The 27,268-nt window shown below is 36.6% G+C and overlaps 1 protein-coding gene across 1 annotated transcript in view; it reads left to right on the plus strand.

Moving 5' to 3' along the window:
- ttyh3a (tweety family member 3a) overlaps nucleotides 1–27,268 on the plus strand; it is a 62,048-nt gene that overhangs the window by 12,004 nt on the left and 22,776 nt on the right. The window contains exon 2 of the mRNA XM_073832538.1: nucleotides 12,126–12,295. Within this exon, the coding sequence (XP_073688639.1) occupies nucleotides 12,126–12,295 (170 nt within the window). The remainder of the gene's footprint in view (nucleotides 1–12,125; nucleotides 12,296–27,268) is intronic.

The raw sequence follows: 27,268 nt of genomic DNA on the forward strand, positions 1-27,268 counted from the left end.
CCTGTCGTCAGGCCAGGCAGGAAACACAAGCTGTCTCTCATGGTGGCACCTTGCCAATAAATTCATCACGTGGTTGGCTGGTTATGAAGGATTTGTGAAGGAGCCATTCATGGAGTGGTGTAAACACAACCCTGTTTGAAATATTAATGTCTCTGCTTTCATTTGACTCCAAATCTGATCTGTGTGGCTGTTTCTTTTGCAGTTTACATTTACAGTTAGGTGTTAACTACTGACTTCCTGTGCGTGTGTGTGGGAAGGTTTATTGCCATCCAGTCTGTCTTCAAAGGCTAAAATGCTTTTGACATCCTCTCTGAAAGTGTTTCTAACTCCTCCCCAGATTACTGTTGGTTTCCCAAAGAAATCTCTGACCCAGATTTGGCCCCTTGTTGCTTTAACTGCAAATGAAAAGAGCCTCGCTCTTTTCCATGACAATGTGGAGGCTATGGCTCCCTGAGGAAAATTAAATCAGTGGACAGCGATGCTTTGGGATATCAACATGTAAATTTCTGGCTTTAAGCTCAACACTATTTTCTTTTTTTAGAGTGTAAAGTTTAGACTATTAAGCTTTGATTTTTCAGAAGAAATACATATCTCTTCCTGTAAAATGTTAGTTTGTCAAATTTGTTTTTAAAAATGATTTCCTTTATTTAGTGCTGTTTTATTTTGGATGGGATTAATTGTGATTAATCGTTGTACAGAACCTTTAAATTAATTTTTATACAGTAACTGCACTAGATCAAATTTTATTAAAATATCTCAAGTGTACTACATTTAGTTTTTTGCTTTGCGTCTTTTTTCTACCCACTATTAAATTTAGTTGTATAAACTTTTAAAATATTTTCTTTTCTTATAGTTTAAAACTAGGGTTGTCAATAGAAGATCATGAGAGCAGTTTAATGAGTTTAGTCTTTTAGACTTACGCCCTTGCAAAACAATATAAGTGTGATTACGGTTTCCATCCTAAGTTGCAAATTTAACTTATACTCAAAATTGGAATATGGCATAAAACATTTGAGTCAAAGAGAACAAAATCATCACTTCCTGATAAACTGCCACTAAATATCAATAAGAAAAGTAGAAGAAGCCACTGAATATAATAATTTTCAAATATAATTAATTACTTGCGACTCAGAGCGAGAAGACAATTACAATAAATGCGGTTAGGCCTTGGTTATATTTGAAATCGCTGCCTGCAATTTGCCCGTGTCGAGTAACTGGCAAAATACTGGAGTCCATGGAACACATTTTTAGACCGTTTTCCAAGGCTGCATGATAGGGGTGGGCGATATGACCTAAAATTAATATCACGGTATTTTTCATCTTTTGAACGGTGCCGGTATAATATCACGGTATTACTTTTTTTGGTACATTTTGGGAGGAGTAGCCTGTCCTGTCCATTTAGTATGTGAATAAAGTTAATATTTTCATAATATAATAAGTATATGGTAGGTATCCTTATCAAAAAGAGACATGGGAGAGTATTATGCATTCTCAACATATTTATTTTGCAAAAAACCTAAAGATCTTACTTAACAGTGTACAACAAAACAAAAAAATATTTTTTATTGAAATTTAATTTCTGCAATATTTACAACCTTTAAATAACTGGGGGAAATCAACCCATGGCAACAGTTTAAAAGTAGACCAATTCTGTGGGGAAAAACGCGGACTTGGCAACCCTGCATCCAACAAGAGCTGCTGGAGTTAATGTCTTTGCACACGAGTACGAAATTTTCGTCCGACATTTTTGCACGTTAAAAAAAATACAGGTTATGTTAATCGAGTTTACACACTGCCTCTGAAACTTTCGTCCGTCATAAAAAAATTTGGATCGTGTTTTGCATTTTCACATCCATAATAAGCATTTTGATAAGGATGGCGAATATGAGAAAACTAAAAAAAAAACGCATACGAAAATCGGACTCAATGTACAATGACCTTTAGATTTGAATGATCATGGGTCGAAAGTAAAGAGAGATGACAAAAATAGACTGGAGGATTTGTTGCAATCTTGTACTCACTGACAAATATCTATTATAAGATGTGCTGCTCCCTTTACAAAATCGAAAGTAAAAGTTAACAGGCCGGTCGCGTTCGCCTCGCGCCTGCTCAATTTGTGATCCGCTGTGTAAATCCTTTGGCCGGCCGACCGGGAAAAGTCCCGGTCGTCCCGATTGCCACTCTGCCCCTGGTATAGGCTACAGGGCCGACCTTTCTTCACGATATTTCACCAGTCATTTAATGGCCACTCCCCTTTTACCACCTGCAAAGCTGATTTACTTTTTTATTTACAACAAGATATATAGTATAAGGACAGGTATTCAGACCACAACTGAACGTTTGAAGAAAATGTAATGTTTTAAATATACCGGTATTGACGGTATTAGAAAATCCATGTCGTGGCGCAATCTCACACCGGTGATGACTATGACACCGGTGTACCGCCCACCCCTACTGCATGATATATTAAACTCATTTAAAGTCATGAGATAATGATATTGTGAATTCACAAACGCTGCGATTTAATATGTGATGCAGGTTTAATATATGCGCTTTAATTATTTACATGCGCATAGGTTAGGTTGGAGCGGCTCAGAGCGGCTCTCTTCACAGTAAATGCTGCTCCACACAAACTGTTATCATTTATGTGTGGAGCGTCTCAAACTCCATCTCTGTATATTGCTGTATGTTTGGGTTTATTATAACATTTATCTACAAATGCAACGTGTGCCATTTTCGGCAGATTTGTAAGGTGAAATATTTTTAAACCTACGTAAACATAGGAAAATACATCAATATCTTTCTTTCTCAATGCTGTACATCACAATTTCAAAATAAAAGCTCAAACCCTGAGTTTACACGTTTTGATGTCCACATATTCAAGCAATTACAGTGGCTGTAGCATTTATGGGGTAAAGACATGGCTGAATTTTAAAGATATGGATATTTGAATTAAATGTTGTTAAGTCAATATTAAACAATGATTAGATTGCACTGTAAAGTGTAAAAACAATTGTCAGGCCATTGGCGCCCTCTGCAGTCATTTGTTATAATGCATAATGTACATTAGTTTAATAAGCGACCAGTTACTCGATTGCTTAAATAATTGTTAGTGACGGCCCTAAATGCGATCACTGCTTTCAGAACCAAAAAAACACCTCAATAGAATTTAAACTTTTTTTTTTTTTTTAAATTTGGCATTTCTATAACTCGTTTCTGATGCGATGCTTTAAAATGCGGACAAAACAGGGTGATGGAAACACTGCTGTTTTCATTTTCATATGTGGTTCCATCAACTGAATAAGAAACGAAATGCACCTTTCATGGTTTCTGTTACCCACTTCTATACCACCCCACCTACAATGGTGCTTTTTTTGGAAACAAAATGGTCTAGATTTTAAACCTGTAGGTTGAATTTCGATTTCGTTTTTGAAGTGATGCATTATTATAATGCAAAATTTTCTATGACACTTGTGACATTTTCATGTGTCATTTCCTGAAGCACTGACATTCACTTAAAAGCTTCAGGCTGGTCTGTTCTAGACGCCAATCGTCAGTTGTTTAGATGGTCTTGTGCTTCAGTTTCTGCTAGACTGAATGAAACCGTCTGTGTGTTTGACTGCTGTGCCACATTCATTCAAAGAACCACAGCCACAGTCTCCTATCGGAGAATCAAGTCCTTTCATAGACGGCTCTGAAATGAAAATTAGTCCGACAAACGATTCAGTCACTTGATAAAGATTGATTACATCTCAGTAGTTGATTGTTTTTTATACAGATTTTCCTTTGAAAAAAAAATTCAGTCTGAAATGATTACAGAGTAAATCCTACGCCCTTTTTTAACTATAGATAAGGGAATTTTTTAAACTATAGTAAATACATATCTTAATGTGATGTAGCTTTTTGTCTTTGCTTAGTACAGCACACTGAGATTCCACCTATGGTGGAAACTTCCTTTCTCTGAAACGTGACAGGATACAGGGTGGTGCATATTTTGCAAATATCAGTCGGATGGCCTACAGCCAGAAGCACTTCAACACAGTGACCTTGTATTTGAAATGCTGCTGTTGTTCTTGGGCATGGTATCGCTCAGAGGGGTCTCTCGCTCCGCTGTGTCCTGAATCAGCATATGGAAAGAGTAGATCCATTAAGATAATCTGCAGAAGATTACCGTCTGTTTAGAAAAGCTGAGTCTGGGTCTTTTCCTGTTAGCGGCAAAAGGAGAAACGTGGCAGGATTGAAATCTCGGTAATTGCAGTGACCTCCTTGGCACAAGTTTACACAGGAAAATGCTAGCACTCTCTGAGTTGGCAAATGCCAGCTGTGTTTCATATTTTTCAACAGGTGAGGAAGTCTGTTAAATGTCTAGTTCTTGTTAGATTTACATTTACTTTTATACATTATCAGGTGCTTTGAATACAATGCAAGTCACTTTGGATAAAAGTGCACATTTTCACTTGGAGTCGAACCGATGGCATTGGTGTTGCAAGCACTCGGAGCTACAGGAAGTCAGTGTTTGCAATGTAAATGCAACGTTTAAAGCTGTTTTTGGCAGTGACATCCCCATGCTGGCTTATATGATGTTTTTTTTTTCTTATTGATAACTTGTTTTTCTAGTTTGAAACCAATTTACAAGCCAACCTCTTGTTTCTTCTGCCATTGCGTTGTGGATTTATATGAAGGCACAGCTTTCTGCCAGTAAGCTGAGATGATCTCATGGGCGCAAAGGCTGTTAATCACGTTCTCCAAACACATTATCAGAGGTTGTCAGCTATGCAGTGCTGGCAAGAGCTGTCATTCTTTGTAAATGAGGGTATTTAAGCACTGATTAATCATATCAAGAGTGCTTACTGGCCATTCTCCCAGATGGCGCTGGCACCAAGTCACACATTTCCTCATCCTGAGACGTCATATCACCCATCATCATCATGATCGTTCACACCTCGTTTGTCTCAGATGAGATCCTGCCTCACTTTCCCATTGTTGTATTGAGTGGTTTCGGGTTTGAGTTGGACTTGACCAAATGTAATGACAGCGATTCGCCTAGTTATGACAGATTCGTTTAAGCTTGTGAGTAGGTGATGATTCAATGAGCATTATAACAAATGACTACAGAGGGTTCCAATGGCCTGACGATTGTTTTTACACTTTACTTCGCAATCTAATGCTTGTTTAGTATTCACTAAACAACATTTAAGTCAAATGTCCACTTAATCTTTAATATCTGGCCCTTTCTTTATGACAGAAATGCTACAGGTACTGTCATTTCTTGAATATATCAGAGTGAGGGTTTGAGCTTTTATTTTGAAATCGTGCTGAACAGTTGAGAAAGATATTGTATTTGCGTAGGTTTATACAGGATTTACCTTATAAATCTGATAAAATGGTGCACTTTGTGTTCCCAGTAGGGCTGGGCGATATGGCTGAAAACTATATCACGATATCAGTGTTTCATATCGGTCGATATCGATAATTATTGATATTTTTATGACCCATTTAAAATAAGGACCAGGAGAAAAATATATTACACTCAAGCATTTTTATTTTAAACTTAACCTGCCTCTGATCATAATCCCCTCAGTTATTAAGACAGAAATGTCAACAACCATGGAAAACTCAAATAATTAAAATGTAAACATAAGTCTAAAGTCACAATATACACTTAATTATCTCTTAATCCTCAATTCAAACCCCATTCATTGTCGATGAAGTGAATGGTCAAGCTAATGTATGGCCCAGAAGTACGGCTTGACCACAGGTCAGAGGTTGTTGCAAAGTACTTGGCTGATTATATTTTTTTCTGCACAGATTGCTGGTTGCCAGTAGCCAACATTACTTCTTTCCCGGTACTTTAGCCTATACTTTGTGTAATAACAAAAATATTTATTTAAGTGAAAAAATAAGTCCAAAACTTTCAACATTTTGAACAATAGGGCCTTACAATCTTTTTTTTTTTTTTTTTCAGAAATTCTTGTTTTAATTTTTCTGATAATCAAATGAAAGCAAAATCACAGATTTATTTTTAAAAATAAAAATAAACGGAGCTTTACTGTTAAAATTAATACATAGAAGAAAAATTATATTCAGTTAAAAAAAGGTTTAATAATAATAGTATTTTTTCAACAATTAAGTGGTGACTCTTTATTTTATTTTTTATCATATATATTGTTTTATGTAAATATTTAAATGTGAACATATAAACACCTGCATTATACTGTACAGTAATACAAGACTAATATTGTTCTGTTACATGTTAAACCGTACTTTTATTTTGACAGGTTGCCGTGAAGTTTCAGTGTGTAATACAGTATGAATGATGCTAGTTTCACTAATGAAACGGTAAAACTGACAAAAAAGTGACACTCACAGCAGCTTTGGAGATGTATTTATTGGAATTTGTCTGTTCATGTGAGATGCAAAGGCCAAAAATTAGCGGGAGCGTCACGTGTGCAGTATGCGTATAGTGAAAATAAAACGCGTCTCCTCCATTCATACACATAGAGGCAAACGGAACATGCAGGATTCTTATTGAAACGGTCTTTTTGCATTTCAGTTTTCACAGACACTAGTCCATATTGTGATCTGAATTAATTAACAGACCAACTTTTGATTTATTGATCCAAAAATCGACGAATTCCGCGGCATTCCGCCCTATAGTAAAGTCCGTTTTTATGAATGGAGTCCGCGATCCCGTCTGTGAGGAGATATTGTAAACGCGCGATCATGTAGAGACAGAAATCACATGCCGTCGTGTAAATAAGATAAATAACATAAGGCTATTTAGTTTGTTTAATACAACAACATGGACCTGTTCTGTAGGAAAGATAACCTTAACTTCTATTGTGATCTGGCGCTATGAACTGAACGTTAAAGGGGGGCTGGGCGGGCCGACGAAGACTACAAAATATCGAACTTTTTATCGAACACATTTTTTATTGATATCGATCTCTTGTCTATCGCGATATATATCGTTATCGTTTTATCGCCCAGCCCTAGTTCCCAGGTTAAAGTTATAAGTCCAAACTCACAACAATATGCAGAGATGAAGTTTAAGGCGCTCCACACATAAATAAATGCTAACAGTTTGTGCGGAGCAGCATTTACTGTGAACGCAGTCACTCTAAGATGCACGTACATAACCTACACACATGCAAATAACTAAAGCACATATATTAAATCTTCACAATAGCATTATGCTTGAAGATTTTTAAATGGTTATATCATTCAGCCTTGGAAAACGGCGTAATAATGCATCCATGGACTATTCTTGTTCGCAGAATGTGCCACTTCCGGTATTTTGCCGGTTACTCGACACAGGTTTTTTTTTTTTTTTTTTTTTATTGAAAGTACTTGAATTTAATTGAGGAATCGCGGCAGCCCTAGTTACAAGTTGGCACGACCCTCGCTGTCTGTTTTTGAACTGCCACACAGTAAAAGATTCAGAAGGCCTCACAAAAGATTCATTTTTCTTGAAGTGAATAGTGGACATTGTGGTTTGTGGATGAGTGGTTTTCACAGTCTATACAGCACAAGGCTTAATCATGCTTCTAAAATTAGATCGGTTTAGCATTTGCCCACTGGGGCTGGGTTGTCTTATTTTTTGGAAGCGATTTTCTATCTTTCTCCATCACACAGAAATGTAAAACAGCTATGAAGTAATGGCCATGCTCTCCAATTTCACTGCAGAGGTCTTGAACACAAGCATTTTGAAACTGTTTCAAGTAGGAATGTGCAAACCACAGGGGTTTTAATATTTTTAATACCATCATGAACAATCCCTGGTTCTGCGGGCAGGTTGACCGCTCTGAAGACTGTGCTAACTAAAGATAACCTAATTCCCATGGCTTATGTCTAGTAAACTAGAACTGTAAAGCATACTTGTTGTTCTTTTGCATGATTACCCTATTATTACCCTGTAATATTACCCATGAACTATTAACCTAACCTAGATTTGACCTAGTGAATTGTTATAATTGATGTAATGATAAAATTGGTGTAATTTAGCAAATGGCGTGGCAAACTTTTATCAGTCTGGTGCACACTGTACCATATCCTGACTGGAAATAGTCCATTTAGATTGGAAAGGTCCAACTGACTGATGTAAATGACCAGCCAGTGTTGAGTAGAGCTGAATTTAATAATGCCACAATAATAGACCAGTGTGCAATGTGGCAGGTCAGTCAAATACAGTACTAGAAAATACACTACACTACACTACAGTGATTTTTAAAAAAACACTTATGAAAGAAGTCACTTATGAATGCTGCCTTGGTAAGTATACTATATGTTCAAAATACAGTTATATTGTGAAATATTACAGTTTAAAATAACATTTTTCTCTCTGATTAAATGTTAAAATGTAATTTATTCCCGTGACAGCAAAGCTGAGTTTTCAGCATCAATACTCTTCTTCACTGTCACATCAGTGATAGAGTATTGTACAATGTAAACACAACTTTGTTTCCAGGTGGTCTGATAAACCTTTGACCTGAAAATTCGTTGAAATCTTCTCAGCGTAATAAGCCCAAAGAATTACCTTGAGAAGAACAATCAGGCTTTGTGTTTTAGAGTAAATGCACTGAGCACTGATGCCCTTTTAGCATTACAGTCTGTGCTTTTAAGACCTGCTCGCTTTTCCAGTTTGACTCGCTGAGCCCTTTTGAACCAGCACAATAGTTTTCCCAGCTCTCCTGTGATCACTCACTGTGTGCTTGACTGACAACTTGGCACACGTTAAAAGCCGTATGGAAACTGCGCGATTTGGGAGATTTGGAATGCGTAAATGCAAAGAGGGGTTCAGTGAGTCCATGCAGATCAACTGATCGGATACCAGGCCAAACCCATCATGGGTGTCGCCATTTGACCGATTTCCCCCCGGTAATCAGGAGGGACCAGAATTGGGTCGGTTTTTGAGGAATGTGAGTGCAGATGATCTTAAAGTGCTTAATCCCTGTGTGGTTGTCACAACAAGATTGTCAGAGTGAAGTGTGTGTCTTAACCGAGAATAGCTCTGACCTCATTATGCATGAAACTTCCCCTGCAGGTTACTTGTCACGTGAGTTGCAGCGGGAGTCTCAGCTAAGAGCGACCCACACACCATTTTCAATTTTAATAACAGGAGAAGTGTTATGAGGTGCCTTTGATTTGTCTTAGTCATATTTTGAAGTACAAAGAGTTTAGTAGGAAAGTTGAACAGCAAATTAGGTCATTTATATGTAGCAGAGTGTTTTTTTAGCTAATGAAAAGTAATAGGCCTATCCATCATCCATCCTTCTATCTGTCTGTCTGTCTATCCATGTATCTATCTATAGAGCGTTTTTTTACATGACAAGTAATAGGTCTTTCTTTCTTTCTTTCGTCATGGATTCAATCATTTTGTGTACTTGTTTCCTTTCAATAAGCACAAGTTTTGTATTTCTTTTTGGGACCGAGTGATCGTAGGCCTCATTGATCTTCAGTATTCATTGGCTGTGTCTTAATTCAGGGTCTACATCCTTCGGAGGACTCATTTGAAGGATGTTACGTCACAGCGCCGCGACGAAGGCTGTCCAAATTCGTAGGATCCTTCAAATGCGGCCCACAAATACGTCCTCCTTTTCCCCGAATTGGAAGGATGGGTCTGGTGGATCCTTTCCCGTCCTACCTATCCCATAATTCCTTTCGGCAGAGCGCTTCCGGAATTTTCGGACGAAGCGAGCGGTAGTAATGATGTAAGTTAAAAAAAAAACTGGCGTTTAAAAAAAAAAATTTTTTTTAACAGCGGTTGTCTAGTTAGGCCTTTGGTTTTAGCGTTAAGCTTATTTTTTTTTTTTACATTTGTATGTTTATATGTTAAAAAAAAACATCTCTTTCGTAAACTAACTTCTTTCTTACTGCCTGTGTGAATATCCCCTTACACACAGCTAATTTCTTGTTAGTGATTGAAGCTGTTTTTAACGCTTTTAGGGACGAAAGAGCAGTTCTTTTGTTTTGTGCAGTACAGATAACCTTACTTCTTGCTTAGCGCTCACGGTTGCTAGGCGACCGAATATGAGCAACGGGTAGGGGAGGGAACTGAAAGAAGGGTAGGCTGTCCAAATTCACAGACACCTACTTCCATGTTTTGCGGTCTTCGGAGGACCCCTCCTCCTTCAACCGGGTAGGAAGGATCCTAAGGAGGATGCAGACCCTGAATTTGGACACAGCTATTGAATGCATATGCTCAGAAAAAAAAGAAACCCAAAATCTTGAATCCAATATTTGGTTAAAATTTGGAAGTTAGTGTTGCCAGTAGAGTAGAATAATTATGTAAAAGTGCTATGTTAACTTTGGTAGACCTTAAAACCTTTTGTAATTTCTTTCCCCCCAACAATTTGTTTTGGAGGGTAAAGCCTTTCAAATGATATTCTTATTTGTTAGCATATGTAAACTAGGGCTGGGCGATATGGCTGAAAACTATATCAAGATATCAGTATTTCATATCAGTCGATATCGATAATTATTGATATTTTTTATGACCCATTTAAAATAAGGACCAGGAGAAAAATATATTACATTCAAACTAGGGGTGGGCGATATGACCTAAAATTAATATCACGGTATTTTTCATCTTTTGAACGGTGACGGTATAATATCACGGTATTATGTTCCTGGTCTTGATCAGAAGATCACAAATATTGTCTCTGTTCTAGAGCGATACTCTCAGAGCCCTTTCTGTCTGAGAGTGCCACCTTTCAACTACCTTCTGGCCATTGAAACGGTCCACCTCAGGCCCTTCAATGCTGACTAATAAGAGTTGGTGGAGTGAATCCACTGAGATGTGGCTTCTCCACTCAAGTCAATTTGCTTCATTGAACTGAAACCCCTATGAGGTAGTGCTAGTAATAGTTCAGCAAGTAATAATGATCAGCAAGATTTCTGTCTTAATTTTTATAGTGTCGTCCATGAAAATGAGGCTCAGAGGTGCCATGAGTGCAATCAAATCTATAAATTCATGTTGAGATTAGTGTTTTAAAAATAAAATTTGGAATACACAAGTATTTAAGATTTCAATAAATGAAAGGATCTGCCAGCAGGTGGCGGCAAGACACTGAAATTAATTACTGAATCGTATCGTTCATTTGATTCGTTTGAACACATGGTTCATTCAAGTGACTCTCTTTATGAATGGGAAATTGAATCATTTCACTAGATTAGTTTAAAAACGCACGTTTACTTATAAACGAAACACCGCAGTGTTTGATTGGAGAACTGCGCATCTTCATTTAAACACAGCGGTGTGACTTGTTCCAGAATAAATTTTGCCGACGAAACAGAGCAAAATCGGGCATAGTGTTATTCTCAGACCATGTAAGTCACTTAATAATAACTTCTTGTTTATATCTCATTTACAAACTCCCATAAAAATATTAAAAGCTGTCCCTTTATCTTAGTTTGCGATATCACAAAGCTCTATTATAATCAACGATGCTCTCTGTACTGCGATCAATCTCTTATTTACCCTCTCTCTACACTTTGTTTATAGAAGGAGTTGTGAGATATGTCTGTGATACATTACTGTGCTGTGAACCTAGACAGGTCGGCGTTTGGCTTTCCGGTGCATTTAGAACTTACACAACAAGAACAAAGCAGCGATCGTATTTATCTCCGCCATGGTCGATCGCGCCTTCTTGTTATTCGCGCGAGTGACACGATGCGCATATTCGCTTGGCGTTTGGTGTGAACGCACCGACTGTATGTGCGCATGCAGTTGACAAACAGTCGCAGGCAAGTTAAACTTTAGTGCCTTATTTAGAATGAGCTATTATTGATGTAAATGCAGCCGTTCAAGGCAAATAATTGATTTATTACGGTATTGACGGTATTAGAAAATCCATGTCGTGGCGCAGTGTCACACCGGTGATGACTATGATACCGGTGTACCGCCCACCCCTACTCTCAGCAGCGTATCGGCGTATGTATTTGCAGTAGCGTGTTCCTGTACTTGATTTGCAGCAGTAGCTGGAATAATCTACAACAACATTAAGATAGTCATATCCATTTACCAGGCTAAAATCTTCAGAGAGTTGTCATGCGTTATACACTGATTATTTGGGTGCAAGTAAATGTATCTAAAGGCTCATGTTTTCTTCTCATCTCTTCTGCAGTCTATTCTGCTGCTGGGCAGTGTAGCTCTGGCATGCTTGGCCGTGGACCTCCTCTTCCTCCTCATCTACTCCTGCTGGCTGTGTTGCCGCCGTAAGAAGAGTGACGAGCAGCCAAACGCAGACTGCTGCTGCACCGCCTGGTGCGTCATCATCGCCACCCTCGTCTGCAGGTGAGTTTGAATGTGTTTCTCATATCAGCTCCTCATTCAGGCAGAAGATGACATGTGTAGTCAACGCTTATGTACTCTGGTCTCCAGAGAGATGCTTTTATCAAATGATCCCCAGCTGGAAAAAATTCATTCTGTCTGTTGGAGTGTAAAAGCAGGTGTGTATTATCTGAAGAGCTACAGGGTTTAATTTCTGGAAGGGAAGTCATTTCTGTAATCTCTGTAGTTCATTTGGAGCTTTCTCTGAGATTCGGTGTGGCTGTATTAACACACCTGTCACCACTAGCTTCAGGCGTGGGTTTATTTCCACTTGTAGCCCTAAAAACTCCTCAGTGCCAAGGGCTAATGTAAGGATTATCCAAAAGAAAATGTGCACTGTGTGAATATGAAAGTTCATCAGGCCAGAAACATATTTAATGGCAGTGTTTTTTTGGTGGTAGTTCCAATTTTTTGCACTCATTTGCTGGCATAATACAGAAGGAGACTTTTGCAGAAAAAGAAATGCTTGTAGCCAAACAGTTTAAGTTATAGTAGCCTAACATAGCTAACATAGGCTCATTGAAAATACTTGCCTCTATATACATTTCTCCAAAACTGAAAAGCTTACCTGTATGTACAAATCACTGCAGTTTTGAAATTAACACTAGAGGCAGTAAAATTTGAGTAATAAAGCCAAAATTTCACACAGTTATTTACAGAATATTATGTTATGACTTCAAAACTATTTTAACATCCTGCGCAAATTGAAAACTGATATTTTTGAATGTTGTCGTCACATATACAGCTTCATATGCATGAGTTTTCTAATTCAGCAGGTTTGCTCGGTAGCTCACACGATACAGCGTTGCACTTGAGTGATGAAGAGCTCTGAAACGAACCCCTTGAAACTACGGTTTGACAAAACAGCTCAATTCCGCATAATAAAGTTAAAATAATCTAGCTGCATCAACAGATGCGGTTTTATATCACTTTTGCATTGGTTAAAACTATAGGTAAAGAGTTGGGCTTAGTTTAGGGGATATTTCCAAGCTGATAGATCATTAACCTTTAGCGACACTCCCTGGATATTTAAATTCTGAACATCTGCAAAGCAGCGTACTAAAAACGCAGCAATAATTGCCTGTACCAATGTAATAAAAACATGCCACGCTCATGTATTGAACATGTGTTTTAGCACCACTCTCTGGACATTTCACTGTCGCGAAACAGTAAGGTATGTAATTACGGTGTTGCAGAAATGTATCGAGGCATGTATTTTCATGAGCCTGGGTTGTACAATAGACAATTTCTCACTATATCTTTTGTTTCACACAAGAAATCAAGTTATACAGGTTTAGAATGACATGATTATGAATAAATGATGACCAAATTTTTCCATGAACTGCACTTTTAAGGTAGTGTCAGCACACAGATTTTGTTGATCATGTTATCTGGAAAAGTTATTACGTGGTAAGAAGGTTGATACGATGAGTGCTTCTGATGAAGAGCTAATCATTGGAATTACCCGAGTTTTCCAGGTTAATAGCATCAGCTTGAGTAGGAAGTGAACTAGATATCCATGAGGCATTCAGTTTGGTTTTTTTAGGCAGCTGAACTTGAACTAACTTGCTTAGCGGGATTCTCTTTGGACCGTTGCTCTGCCATGACAAAACCACAGATAAACCGTAGGCGTGCTATGCAATTTTGGCTGGCAAAAAAGTCAAAATTAAAAAATAATTTGTTTTCCTAGGACAATAATCATTTACATAATTTGACACGTTTTAATGTAATCTTAAGCAAATATTGTGGCATAATAAGTGGCATAATATTGTACATTTTATTTTGCTTGTAGCATTTAAAAAAAAATTAAAGGGATGGTTTACCCAAAAATGAAATTCTGTCAATAATTACTCATCTGTAAGACTTTGGTTCATCTTCAGAACACAAATTAAGATAATTTTGATGAAATCCATGAGCTTTCTGACCCTGCATAGACAGCAATGCAACTACCACATTAAAGGCCCAAAAACATTAAAATAGTCCATGTGACATCAGTGGTTCAACCTTAATTTAATTTTAACACTTTTTATGTGCGAAGAAAACAAATATGCCCATGCATTCATCGTGGTACTCTTGTGAACGTGCGTCAAAGACTGACATGGAAGAGAAGAAATAGTTGAATAAAGTTGTACGAGTATTCTCGTAGCTTCATAACATTTCAGTTAAACCACTGATGTCACATGGACTATTTTATCAATGTCTTTACAACCTTTCTGGGTCTTGAACATTTCAGTTGCATTGCTGTGTATGCAGGGTCAGAAAGCTCTCAGATTTCATCAAATATATCCTAAGGTCTTACGGGTTTGAAACATGAGGTTGAGTATTTAATGACAGAATTTTCATTTTTGGGTAAACTATCCTGTTGGTATTGGCAATCCGTTATATCCATATTGGACATAGTGCAATATTAGTGCATACCTATTGATGCGGAAAATGATTGATTCGAAGTCAGACGGGTGGGGTTAAAAATGATTATACAATTTATTCAATATTCTTCAGATAAAATTCATATATTTCAGAAGGGCAATGTAGAACACAATCCAAACAATAGTCATAAATGAAGAGTCCATAAATCCATTAATCAGGAGTAAACATTAGTTTCAATGTTATATTAATAAGCCAATTCAAATCTGTTCAATAATAGTATACTTCTTTAAGAAGATATACAAATGCAGAAACGATAAGAAATATTGCAATAATAATAATAATATTTACTCAAAGTTGAGAATTCCATAAAAGCCAAATTGCAATTAATAAAGTCAAATTTAGTTAAATAGTCTATTAATATCAAATCTGAGAAAAATAAGTCTAATAGAAAATTAGACCGTTTCAGGTGCACCCAGAAGAAAGTTGAGATCGGAGTAAAGGAGGTTGAGAAGTCTGAAGTCTCCGATCTGTCCAGAATAAAATTGCAAGACTTTTTATACCCTAAAACCAGACAGCTCAGGAAGTCTGAAGGTCAAAGTCAGTTGAAAATACATCAATACATCATCTCGTGAATAAACTCGTGATTAGTAATTATAAACTTGGTTGAGTGGACGTGTAGTTTCATTTCTCCTTTTTAGTTTAATTTATATCTTGAGACATTGAGACGTGTTAATGTTAATCTAATTGTCCATCTAGACTGTCTTCATTAAGTACCAAGAATAACCGTTTTGCGGAACTGTGCTTCGGACATCACACACATACATAGATGATGAAAAATACAGATGAAACATATACTTCGAAGGATGAATAAAGCTTTCAGCACTATATTGAGTAGCTTAATCAATAAGACATAACCAAACTTCTAATATTTCAAGATGATTATTAATATGTGTTAATATTTCTATATTTTGATTAAGAATGCAATACTCATGTCTCAGTTCGTGATCTAAAGTGTTTTTAATTTGCATATTTGTCCACCAACCCAAACTTTAAAAGGGCACATTTGATAAGAAGTACTTCTTGTTCCAAGAATCGGTCTGTGTCTGAGGTCATGATAGATATGATAAAATGTACGAAAATAACATAGGGCATACAGTCTCATGTCATGTCTCAAAAGGTCAGTCAGGGCAAAACTGTTAGAGCATTGAATACATATTCTAAAAAGATTAATAATGATATAAATATAATAATTCATAAGACATATTCATAATACAGTTAATAATGCATAATCCTACATATGAATATGTAAATTCTTGTTAATTTCATAAAGTCGACACATCACCTATGAATTGTAGCTTTTCTAATTTATATGTTTTTTGTTCTTCGCTTTTGACTAATTATGATGAATTCTTTGCAACAACGAAGTCTTGATTTTGATGATTTGGATCTCATACTGAAATGTTGTTTAGCATTTGGTTGCAAAGAATTGAATTTTTAATGCAAATGAAGAAATGCAAATTGTGAATCAACTCTGGGTCCTTCCACACACAAGTGTTGGATTGCTTGAGTTAATCACAGGATGTGTATTGATTGGTTTGTGAAATTTGCTGAGGTGAAACTTTGACCGTTTCATTGGCTGTTCCTGTTATAATGTCGATGATGACAAAGTGCTGAGCTGCAGAATAAAGTGGGCTTGTGCATGAGAAAGTCATTACTTCAGACCACAACCTTCTGTCTGGTGCTGTTGCTATAATGCATGAAACCACAAATAGTGTTTCTGCTGTCCTTCACTCTGGTTTTCCTTCATTGTCTTCGGAATCGACCGTAGTGCATTATAATCCATTAAAATTCAAGATGTCAAGACATTTTCTCTGAGTGAATGCAAACCAATGGAAGGATTCATAAACAAACAGATTGAATAAGTAATGCTGGCTTTTGTTATGATGATGTTCGACGCACAATGTGAGTGAAAAGAATTTGGTGGGAAAGTTGAGGCTCGGCTATTGTCCGGTCCGACATCCTGTCTCAAATAAACCCAGTTGCTATGGCAGCGCCTTTCCCGGCAATTCCGAACTTGTGGCTTCTGGCATTAAAGCCATCATCATGAACTCACAAAAAAGACCACCACCTTTTTCCACCACCGCCCCCCGTGTCTCACGATCGCTTCTTGTGTTTTGTCCATGTAAACGTGCGCTCGCTCTTCAGGGAGTCTGTCTGTGATAGTGTCAGCATGAGAGAGAGCCTGCTGTGTGGTTTTGTGAGTCTCTGGACAGTGGGTTTGGATTTTGCTTGGTTTGTTTTGGTTTGTTTGGTTTTATTTTTAGCTTTTTTGGAGGGGTGTTGGTTTTAGATTTGTTTGGTTTTAGTTTTGTTTGTTTTGGTTTGGTTTGAGTGTTTTGGTTTTGATTTGGTTTTATTTTTTGTTTTGTTTGGTTTTAGGTTGGTTTGTTTTGTTTTTTGTTTTTGTCTGTCTTGGTTGTTGTGTGTTTTAGTTTTGTTTGGTTTTAGTATGGTTTGAGTTTGGTGTGGTTAGTTTGGATTGGTTTTCGTTTGATTTGGTTTTAGTTTGGTTTTGTTTTAGTTTGGTTTTGTTTTAGTTTTTGTGTTTTGTTTTGGTTTTGGTTTAAGTTTGATTTGTTTTTAGTTTGGTTTGTTTTGGTTTTAGTTTTGGTTTCAGTTTGATTGTAGTTTATGGGTTTAGTTTATTTTGGTTTTGAGTTTAGTTTTTGTTTTGGTTTTAGTTTGTTTTACTTTAGTTTGATTTGTTTTTAGTTTATGGGTTTTGTTTATTTTGGTTTTAAATTTAGTTTTTTTTATTCAGTTTGGTTTTAGTTTGTTTTGTGTTTTTGGTTTGGTTTTAGTTTGGTTTGGGTTTGATTTGGTTTTAGTTTGGTTGTTTTTGTTAGGGTTTGGTTTATTTTTTTCTAGCTTTGTTTGGTTTGGGTTTTGCTTTGCTTTGCTTTTTTGACGTTTGTTTGTTTCCGTTTTATTTTATTTTTTTATTTTAGGTTGGTTGTTTTATTTTTGTTTTATTTTGTGTCTGTGTGGAGGGGGTGATTCCATGATTCCATGTGGACCTACTTACTACTAATCCATCACTACTAAGCCAAGAGTTAGTCTCAGACATCCTTCACTCTCTCTGTCTCACACTTAGTTCAGTTTTTTGCTGTATTAGTTACTAAAACTCTTTTCTCTCTTTTTCTCACTCTCTCATGCTTTCTGCTGTGAGTTTGCATGTTGAGCAAGCATCTTCCCTTCTGTGAAAGTTTATCAATGCACATCTGGTCCTGTGTGGAAATGGAAATATGGAGAACACTTTCTCCAAGTTCACAGGCTCCCTGCTGATTCTTCCCTATGGAGAGGAAGATGAGCCCATTTTCAACACAAACACCATTAATAATCATCACACCTGCAAGGATGTGACTCAGGGTTTTTCATAATGTGATATTAATATTCTCATAATGCATGCCTGCAGCTAGTAATGCTTTAGGCGGGATTCATACTCACTTTTATGTGGTACACTCTAAAGTCTAGGAAGAATTGTTACTTTTTTAAGTGATAATTATTATGAATGATTGTGATGGTAACTTTTTGTTCAGCTGATGAGTTAATCTGGATTTCTTTTTTAGTTTTGATATTTTTAGCAGTTTTTTGGTTTGTCCCACCACAAAGACATGTCTAGTATTGTCATAATGTAAAAAAGGTGTCTTGACCCTGTGCGATTTTAGTTGATTTTGAAATATGTAGTTTTACACATCCCTAATAATAATTAACTGAATAATTAGCTTGAGACGGGAGTGTATAAGCTTGTGTCTGTCCCACATTTTTGCACCAGAAATATGATGGATCTGTCCAATTCGTGAACTTTCTGACCCTGCATAGACAGCAACACAACTGACACGTTCAAGGCCCAGAAAGGTAGTAAAGTCATTGTTAAAATAGACCATGTGACATCAGTGGTTCAATCACGAAAAGTATTCATAAGAGTTGAACCACTGATGTCACATGGACTATTTTATCGATGTCCTGACTACCTTTCTGGGGCTTGAACGCACTGAATGGTAGTTGCGTTCCTGTCTATGCAGAAAGCTTCGGATTTCATCAAAAATATCTCTATTTGTGTTCCGAAGATGAACAAAGTTCTTACAGGTTTGGAATGACATGAGGGTGAGTAATTAATGACAGAATTTTGTTACTGTCCCTTTAATTATAATTAATTATGGCAGAGTTCCTGATTCGATTCTGATTCGCAAGATTGATTCTAGATTCATGATTCCAATTCTGTTCATTTTGGTATATTTCAGTTATAGTTTTATTATTTTTTACAAATGAAAGATACTCTGTCTGCTAAATCTGCAAATTATTAGTCAGTAGGGTTGGGTAAAACATTTAATATTATCGCAGTCTTTGCTGACAGAATAATATTGGGGAATGTGAATATTGCGATAATTAAGCATGGGTTTTGACACCAATTTCGCGATTCAATTTGATTTTGATTCACAATCTTGCGATTCGATATTGATTATTTTGGATGTAATTCAACTTTTGAATGGTGGCTGTAATAAAAACATGAGGGATTTATTCAAACCTAATAATATTTAACTGAGGCAGAGTTGCTATACAGTGAGGCTAATAATAGTGCTGAGTAATAAAATAAGGACAAGTTGATGCATGATTGAACGTTTTGCAGATATGCCCATTGTTCAGCTTCTGTGTACACTGACAAAATAAATGGGCCACTTTTAACATCAGACACTATCTTATTCCACATTAACACACCTGCATGGTAACTCAACCAGCAGAATTCCACTGAAAGCTCTGCAGATTTCCTCATAATTCTTTTGTATGTCATTCATACAAATCTCCTCACCCATCTCTTGCATATGAGTTCCAAGTGAAATTTACCATATTTGAGTTTATCCTGCAAAACTCTGCAAATATTCCACCCCAATCAGCACAGAAATGTGAAAAAGTGCAGATTCTGCATGGACTACTCATCACTTATGCATGATAAAGAAACAAGCTCAGTCTGTGAGTCCAGTGGACAGTCTTTCTGAAGTCTCTGTGGATCTAGATAGCCTACAGGAACAGACTGTATATGGACCATCTGCAGCCTGGACCTGAAGGTTAACTTGTGCCATCGGATTTAGTATTAAATATGTCCTCTAATTCAATTTCTATTGAAATAGAAATATAGGGGTGTGCAATTTTTGGTCTTCCTTGGAAGCAAATTGTATGGCGAAACCTCCTGAGAATTGCTGGTGGAGGCACATATTTTAAGAGCTTTACAAGAAATCTCTGTAGATGCATTTGAAGGAACATGAGCACTCAAATAGAAACCAGAAAGTACAAGAATGTTTTACAAAATGTGGTTGAGACATGCAATCCCCTGTCCCGAATCAATGATTCATGAGGACGCAGAGGAGTGATCATAAACAGCAGAATGTAACTCATGTTACTGTAGATTCCTTCTCTGTCCAATCAGTCATGTAGGTTAACATCTACTCTAAGTGTTTCCTGTTTGTTGTGAGTAACATTTAGGGTTTGTGTAGTTATTTGCTCCTACGAGAGTGTTTCTGTTTTGTTGCACCGCATGCATTATTTAGTCCAGATGAAATCCCTTCAAATGCACACTGTTCAAACAAAATTGATATAGTTGGAGGCTTGCAAGTCGAGACACATTAATCTGTTTTAAGTGATTAAAGTTTGATCCTCACCTCTGTCAGATAGTTTAATTGTAGTTGGTGTGAAACAGCCTGGAGGACTCATTCCAGATGCACATGCACCTAAGTTTCACGCTTGGACTTCTGATGTCTGCAGCTTCAGGCACATTTTAGCTGTAGCGCTGCATAACTAAAGATTATGGAAATCCAGAGCAAGTCTCTGAAACCTTTACAGCGTTTATGCTAATCAGCTCATGACTTGACATTGAAGCCACTTCAAAGGCTCTGATAGAATCACAGCAGCTAGTGTGCATTTCTTTTGAAGAGCTTGAGACGGGAGTGTATAAGCTTGTGTCCGTCTGACATTTTTGCACCAGTAATGTGACCCTGGACCACAAAACCAGTCTTAAGTCGCTGGGGTATGTTTGTAGCAATAACCAAAAATACACTGGATGGGTCAAAATTATTGATTTTTCTTTTATGCCAAAAATCATTAGGAAATTAAGTAAAGATTATGTTCCATTAAGTTTTTTTTGTAAAATTCCTACTGTAAATATATCAAAATGTAATTTTTGATTAGTAATATGCATTGTTAAGGACCTAATTTGGACAACTTTAAAGGTGATTTTCTCAGTATTTAGATTTTTTTGCACCCTCAGATTCCTGATTTTCAAATAGATGTATCTCGGCCAAATATTGTCCTATCCTAACAAACCATACATCCATACAAAGCTTATTTATTGAGCTTTCATGTGATGTATAAATCTCAGTTTTGTAAAATTTAACCTTATGACTGGTTTTGTGGCCCAGGGTCTGTTCAATTCTCACCCTCATGCTGTTCCAAACTTATAAGACCTTCGTTCATATTCAGAGCATAAATTTAAATATTTGGATGAAATCCGAGAGCTTTCTCACCCTGCATAGACAGCAACACAACTGACATGTTCAAGGCCCAGAAAGGTAATAAAGACATTGTTAAAATAGACCATGTGACATCAGTGGTTCAATCACAAAGTATTTTCATAGCTTCTTAGCATTGTTAAGAATTGAGTTGAACCACTGATGTCACATGTCCTTACTACCTTTCTGGGGCTTGAACGCACTGAGGGCCTGTCCACACGGAGACGCGTTTCGCTGTATACGCATACATTTTTTTTATCGTATTGGCGTGTCATCCACACGGATCCGGCGTTTTAGGAGACTGAATCCGCTATTTTTTGAAACCGGGTCCCAAAGTGGATAAATCTGAAAACGACACCCTCGCGGTTTCGTGTGTACAGCCAATCCGTATATTTTCTGAAACGATGATGTCATCACATCACGTGTCGGCTTCGTCACACGTAACAGCAACAACAATAATGGCGGACTACATGATTGTGTTTGTGTTGCTACTAAGCCTGCTAGCTTTATTACAGCAAAATCTATTGCTTCTATGCAACTGTTATGAGCAACAAGCGATAATGTTCACATCTTCGTCTTCTTCTTCTTAGTACGAATACAGCGCGCAAGGTTATGCGCATGCTCAAAGTCTTCTTCTCCGTGTATAGTGTATATCTATGGCAGAATTACAGCACCCCACACTGGTCTGGCATATATACTACACCGTTTTCAGTGGTTTCGTGTGTACGGAACTTTTTTTTAGAACGAGGGGAAAAAAAAGATCGGATAGAGCACGCACCGGCTTCGTGTGGATGGAGCCTGAATGGTAGTTGCGTTTCTGTCTAGGTCTGGAATGACATGAGGGTGAGTAATTAATGACAGAATTTAAATTTTTTGGTTACTGTCCCTTTCAGAGTTCCTGATTTGATTCTTATTCGCAAGCTTGATTCTAGATTCATGATTTCAATTCTGTTCATTTTGGTATCAGTTATAATTTTATTGTTTTTTTTTATGTTTGAAAGATACACTGTGTCTGCTGATTCTGCAAATTATTGGACAATAGGGTTTGGCGAAATATTTAATATTATCTTTGTCTTTGCTGACAGTATATTATTGGGGAATGTGAACACAGTGCCTTGCGAAATTATTCATACCCCTTCATTTTTTTTTACATTTTATGTTGCTGCCTTATGTTAAACTATTTTAAATTACTTTTTTCCCACATCAATCTACACTCCCTGCTCCATAATGGCAAAGCAAAAGCTAGGTTTCTAACATTTGTGCACATTAATTAAAAATAAAAAACTGAAATGATCCATAAGTATTCATACCCTTTTCTGGGACACTCGAAATTTAGCTCAGGAGCATTCATATTGCTTCTAGATGTTACTACACTTCGAGTGGAGTTAAACTGTGGCAAATTCATTTGAATGAGTATGATTTAGAAAGGCACACACCTCTCAGAAAAGGTCTAACAGCTGAAAATGCATATCAGAGCAAAAACCAAGTCCTGAGGTCAAGATAACTGCCTGTAGAGCTCAGTGACAGACTTGCGTTAAGGCAATGATCTAGGGAAGAGTTCAGAAAAAAATCTGCTGCATTGAAGGTTCACAGAAGCATGTAGCCTTCAATATCCATAATGGAAGACAACTGGAACAACTAGGACTCTAGAAAATGTCTGCCAGCCCCCATCCAAGCTGACAGAGATTGAGAGGTGAAAAGGTGAGGCAAAGAATGGCAGATAATTGCCAAATGCAGATGTGCAAAGCTTGTCACATTGTCACCTCAAGTCCAAAAAGACTGTAAAGGTGCTTCAACTATGTACTGAGTTAAGGTACATCAGGTACAGTATATGACAAATTTTCTCAAGGAAAAAAAACTCTTGGCTAATGCTGTAAAATATACATTAGAGTCAGTTGGTACTATATTGCTTTAATATTAAAGGTTAAAATGAACTGATTTGTATACAAACGCTTGAATTACACCTATTGAAGTTTTTATAATAATAAAGTTACAATTACATAATTATATTTCTACTCCAATTCAGTTTTTGAAATATAGACTAGACTAATCGATTCTTGGGATTTAAGTATCAATAGCATTTCATCGAAATAAGAATTGATTGAAATCAAGAAATCTGTGTTTTTTTTACCAAGCCTTAGCAATAATGTCAGTAGTTTTGTTTATATATAAAACTATAAGTTTTGATTAAAAAAAAGTCATTTTCACTACCCTGTTTTGTCTCACAAGCTTATAGGTTCTGCTTTTTAAACACTCCTGTGTGTATGCGTGATTGCTCAGAAAGCGTCAAAGGTTTTCTATTTACATGTCTTATTTTTCAGCACTAAGCATTGTCACCAATCACAGACAGGCGCAGTGACCGAAGCAGTCTCGTCTTAACCGTGTGACACTCCACTTAACCAAATCCCCACTGATTCAGGACGCTTTAGGGGGAAGGGCGCACCAGGACGAGCATGAGTAATGAGATTGCTCAGCGTGATCTGTCCAGTCAATGGAGTCTTATTCTCTAAGGAGCGTTTAACCCCTTTCACATTGATCAACAATCACAGTTCATTACTTATTAGATGTTATGCAACTAAAGTCTGCGTTTTAGCATTAGAAAGCATTGGGATTGATTTCGATGAGTCATGTGGCTTATTTTTGTTATTTATTTATTTTGCAGTATGTCTGTATAGACCCATGAGAGCTGTGGCTCAGAATAGAGACTGTCTGACAGACTGAGCTTTCGTTAATACAGGACAGCAGTGATATGGGACCACCAAAGGCCACAGCTGCGGGAACATTGATTGATCTGTCCTCGGGTCATATCTTGCCTTAGAGCCCACAATCACTTCCCTTCTCTCGGTATAACTATTATCGGAGATGTCTCTTGTATGGTTTGATGTATCTGACCCTATAAACCTCACTACTGCCCTTTTTTCCTTTTTTTTTTTTTTAAGCTGACGATTTTATAGCTGACTGGCTTGTTTGGCCTACCCATATTTTGTTTTAATACTTTTACAGTGATAATACTATTGTGTTCTTAGAAGTAGCTTACAGTCACACTGGCAAAGTCAAACTGTTAAATAAAACATAAAACAAAAACATTAGTTTTTTTACAAATCAGCAAATACAGCATTCACATTTACACGTTCTGGTTGTCAAATATTAGTCAAAATGTTTGTGCTTAATGTAATCAACTACATCTGTGGTTACTCTGGCAAGGTCTGTTTTTGACTTTATACTTTCACTCAAATGACTTTAAACCAGTTTATTACATTCCATTGCAAAAATGGCTTAGAAAAATGAAGTCCATTCTGAAAATCTTCATTGCAATGAGATTCAGGGCAACTATGTACCAGTAATTTGTTTTTAAGGTATTCCTTGCTTTTCATCTATGAGCAGTTATAGCTAAGCATTTCTGTCCTTGAACATTGCTTGCTTTATTTGGCTGCCATGAATACATTTATAAATTTTATTTATGATTTATTTATTTTTTTTTCTTGCTTTTTATTATTTACTAAAAAGATCTCTTTTTTTTTTTTGGCTGCAATTAATTTTTATACCAGTCAAAATTTTTTAAACAGTAAGATTTTTAATGTATTTTGCTCACCATACCTGCATTTATTTGATCTAAAATACAGCTAAAAAGATCAATTATAAAATAATTTTACTATTTGAAATAACTGTTTTCTACTTAAATATATTTTAAAATGTAAATTATTCCTGTGATTTCAAAGCTGAATTTTAGGATCATTACTCCAGTCACATGATCATTAGAAATCATTCTAATATTCTGATTTGCTGCTCAAAAAACATTTATTATTATTATTATTATTATTATTATTATTATTATTATTATTATTATTATTATTATTATTAAGTTGAAAACAAGTGAGTAGAATTTTTCTCAGGTGTCTTTGATGAATGGAAAGGTCAGAAGAACAGCATTTATCTGAAAAAAAGTAATCTTTTGTAACATTATAATGTCTTTAGCATTACTTTCAATCAATTTAAAGCATTCTTGCTAAATAAAAGAATTCATAAAATAAAAAATAATTGACTCCAATTTCTTTAATGGTAGTGTATAATATTACAAAAGCTTTTTATTTCAGATAAATGCTGACCTTTGGATCTTTCTGCTCATGAAAGAATTCTAAAAAAATGTACTCAACTGTTTTAAATATTGATGATAATTATAATAATTTAAAAAAAAATTCTTGAACAGCATATCAACACATTAAAATTAAGATTTCTGAAGGATTATGTGACACCGAAGACTGGAGTAATAATGCTTAAAATGAAGCTTTGATCACAGGAGTAAAATTTAAAAATATATATATTTAAAAATAAATAGAAAGCCATTCTTTTAAATAGCAAAAGTCTTTCAAAATATCACTGTTTTGGATCAAATAAATCTTGGTGAGCAGAAAAAACTTCTTTAAAAAAAAACACAATCTTACAGTTCAAAAACTTTTGACTGGTAGTGTGTGTGTGTATATGTATATGTATATGTGTGTATATATATATATTTTTTTTATGTCTATGCATGCCATGGATATATTTGTTAATTTTACTAATCATTAATTTTCATGTTTTATATTTATTTATTTTGTTTGTTTTTTATATTATTTGAAAAAAGATCGTTCATCTTAAAACTAACTCTATATGGAATGCCACCTTGCACTACAGTAGTCAACATTTGAAGTGGATCAAAAAAGTTCATCAAAGTTGTCCTAGGTTAAAAAATGGGTATTGTTTGTGTTTTAGGACAACTTTGATGAAAGGTTTTGATCCATTTCAAATGTTGACTACTGTAGTCCCAAACTATTATTTACTTCTGCCTCCTTGGAAAATATGAATCTCTGCTTCTTACAAACAAACAATTTCTTAGTGAAGTCATTGCATAGTTCTGTACTAGTGTAAACACAAGTATCATTATAATTAGTTTTAATACAAACAATATGAGAAAAGAAACGGCCCCTAATATCACTTTCTAGCCATTCATGTTGTGCTATAAGAGATTACACTGTTTTTGTGTATTTGGTTAACTTTGTAAATCTGGTGGATAATCTGCATGAGCAGTGTAGCAGGAATGCTGGGAACTCCACTGAGACCTTTCTAATGGGTCACATGACCGTGGCCTCGGGGGGACGGCGAGGTGACATCTGCTTCCTGATCTGCACATTCGTGCCGCAACACGCCCAGTCCAAACAGCGCATAAAAAATAAAACCAAAACACCACGTCGGTTTAAAACAACTAACTGCTTGTTTACAAAAAACAGAGCTAGTCTGAGAGACTGTTACTGAAGTGACTTCCTGTGTAGCGCTTTGGCAACAATAGGTCCTTCACATTCACACATTATTGTAAAATCTTAATACTTAGACTTTGGCTCATTCACGAAACAAATGATAAGACTGGCAAACGCATGGAATGCCTCTTAAATGTACTTCGGCTGAGAGCTGCGGGGTTTGTCCTGCGGTGAAAGGCTCTTTGTTTAGCCGCAGAACCCCTTTAAGCGGGGTGGCTGCTGATTGTAGCTGCCATTGAATGCTTTACAATGGAGTTGGGTGACATACTTGAGCGAGAGAGGGTGGGGAATGGGAATGAGTGGGATTGAAAGCCCCGTCTGCAGGTTGTGCTGTTCTGCCACCTGGTGGTGAGGCAACAAGTTCAAGTCAGATGTGTTGCTGGTCATCTACATCTCTGGTACAGATGGTGCAGGTGGTCCTCGGCTGGGAGTACTTTGCTCTGAACGGCCTCACTGGGTTTGTGGGGCAGCCGTGCATTTGTGACCTGATTCTCTGCTTGGCCAAAGCTGTTAGCGCAATCGATTCGTTTTCATCCGTCTTCTCCGAGCGCTGTTGTAGTAGCCCAACAGTGTGAGTCAATGTTGTGTTGGGTTTCATAGAGTGCTATCGATCATTTGACCACTATGTGCACATGTGAGAACCACAAAGAGAAACAAACACTTGGACTAAATGCACTAAACCGCTTGTGTCCACAGAAAAGCTTTTTGTTAGTTGC

This window comes from Garra rufa, chromosome 1 (genome assembly GCF_049309525.1).
Source record: "Garra rufa chromosome 1, GarRuf1.0, whole genome shotgun sequence".
In the NCBI taxonomy this organism is placed as follows: Eukaryota; Metazoa; Chordata; class Actinopteri; order Cypriniformes; family Cyprinidae; genus Garra; species Garra rufa.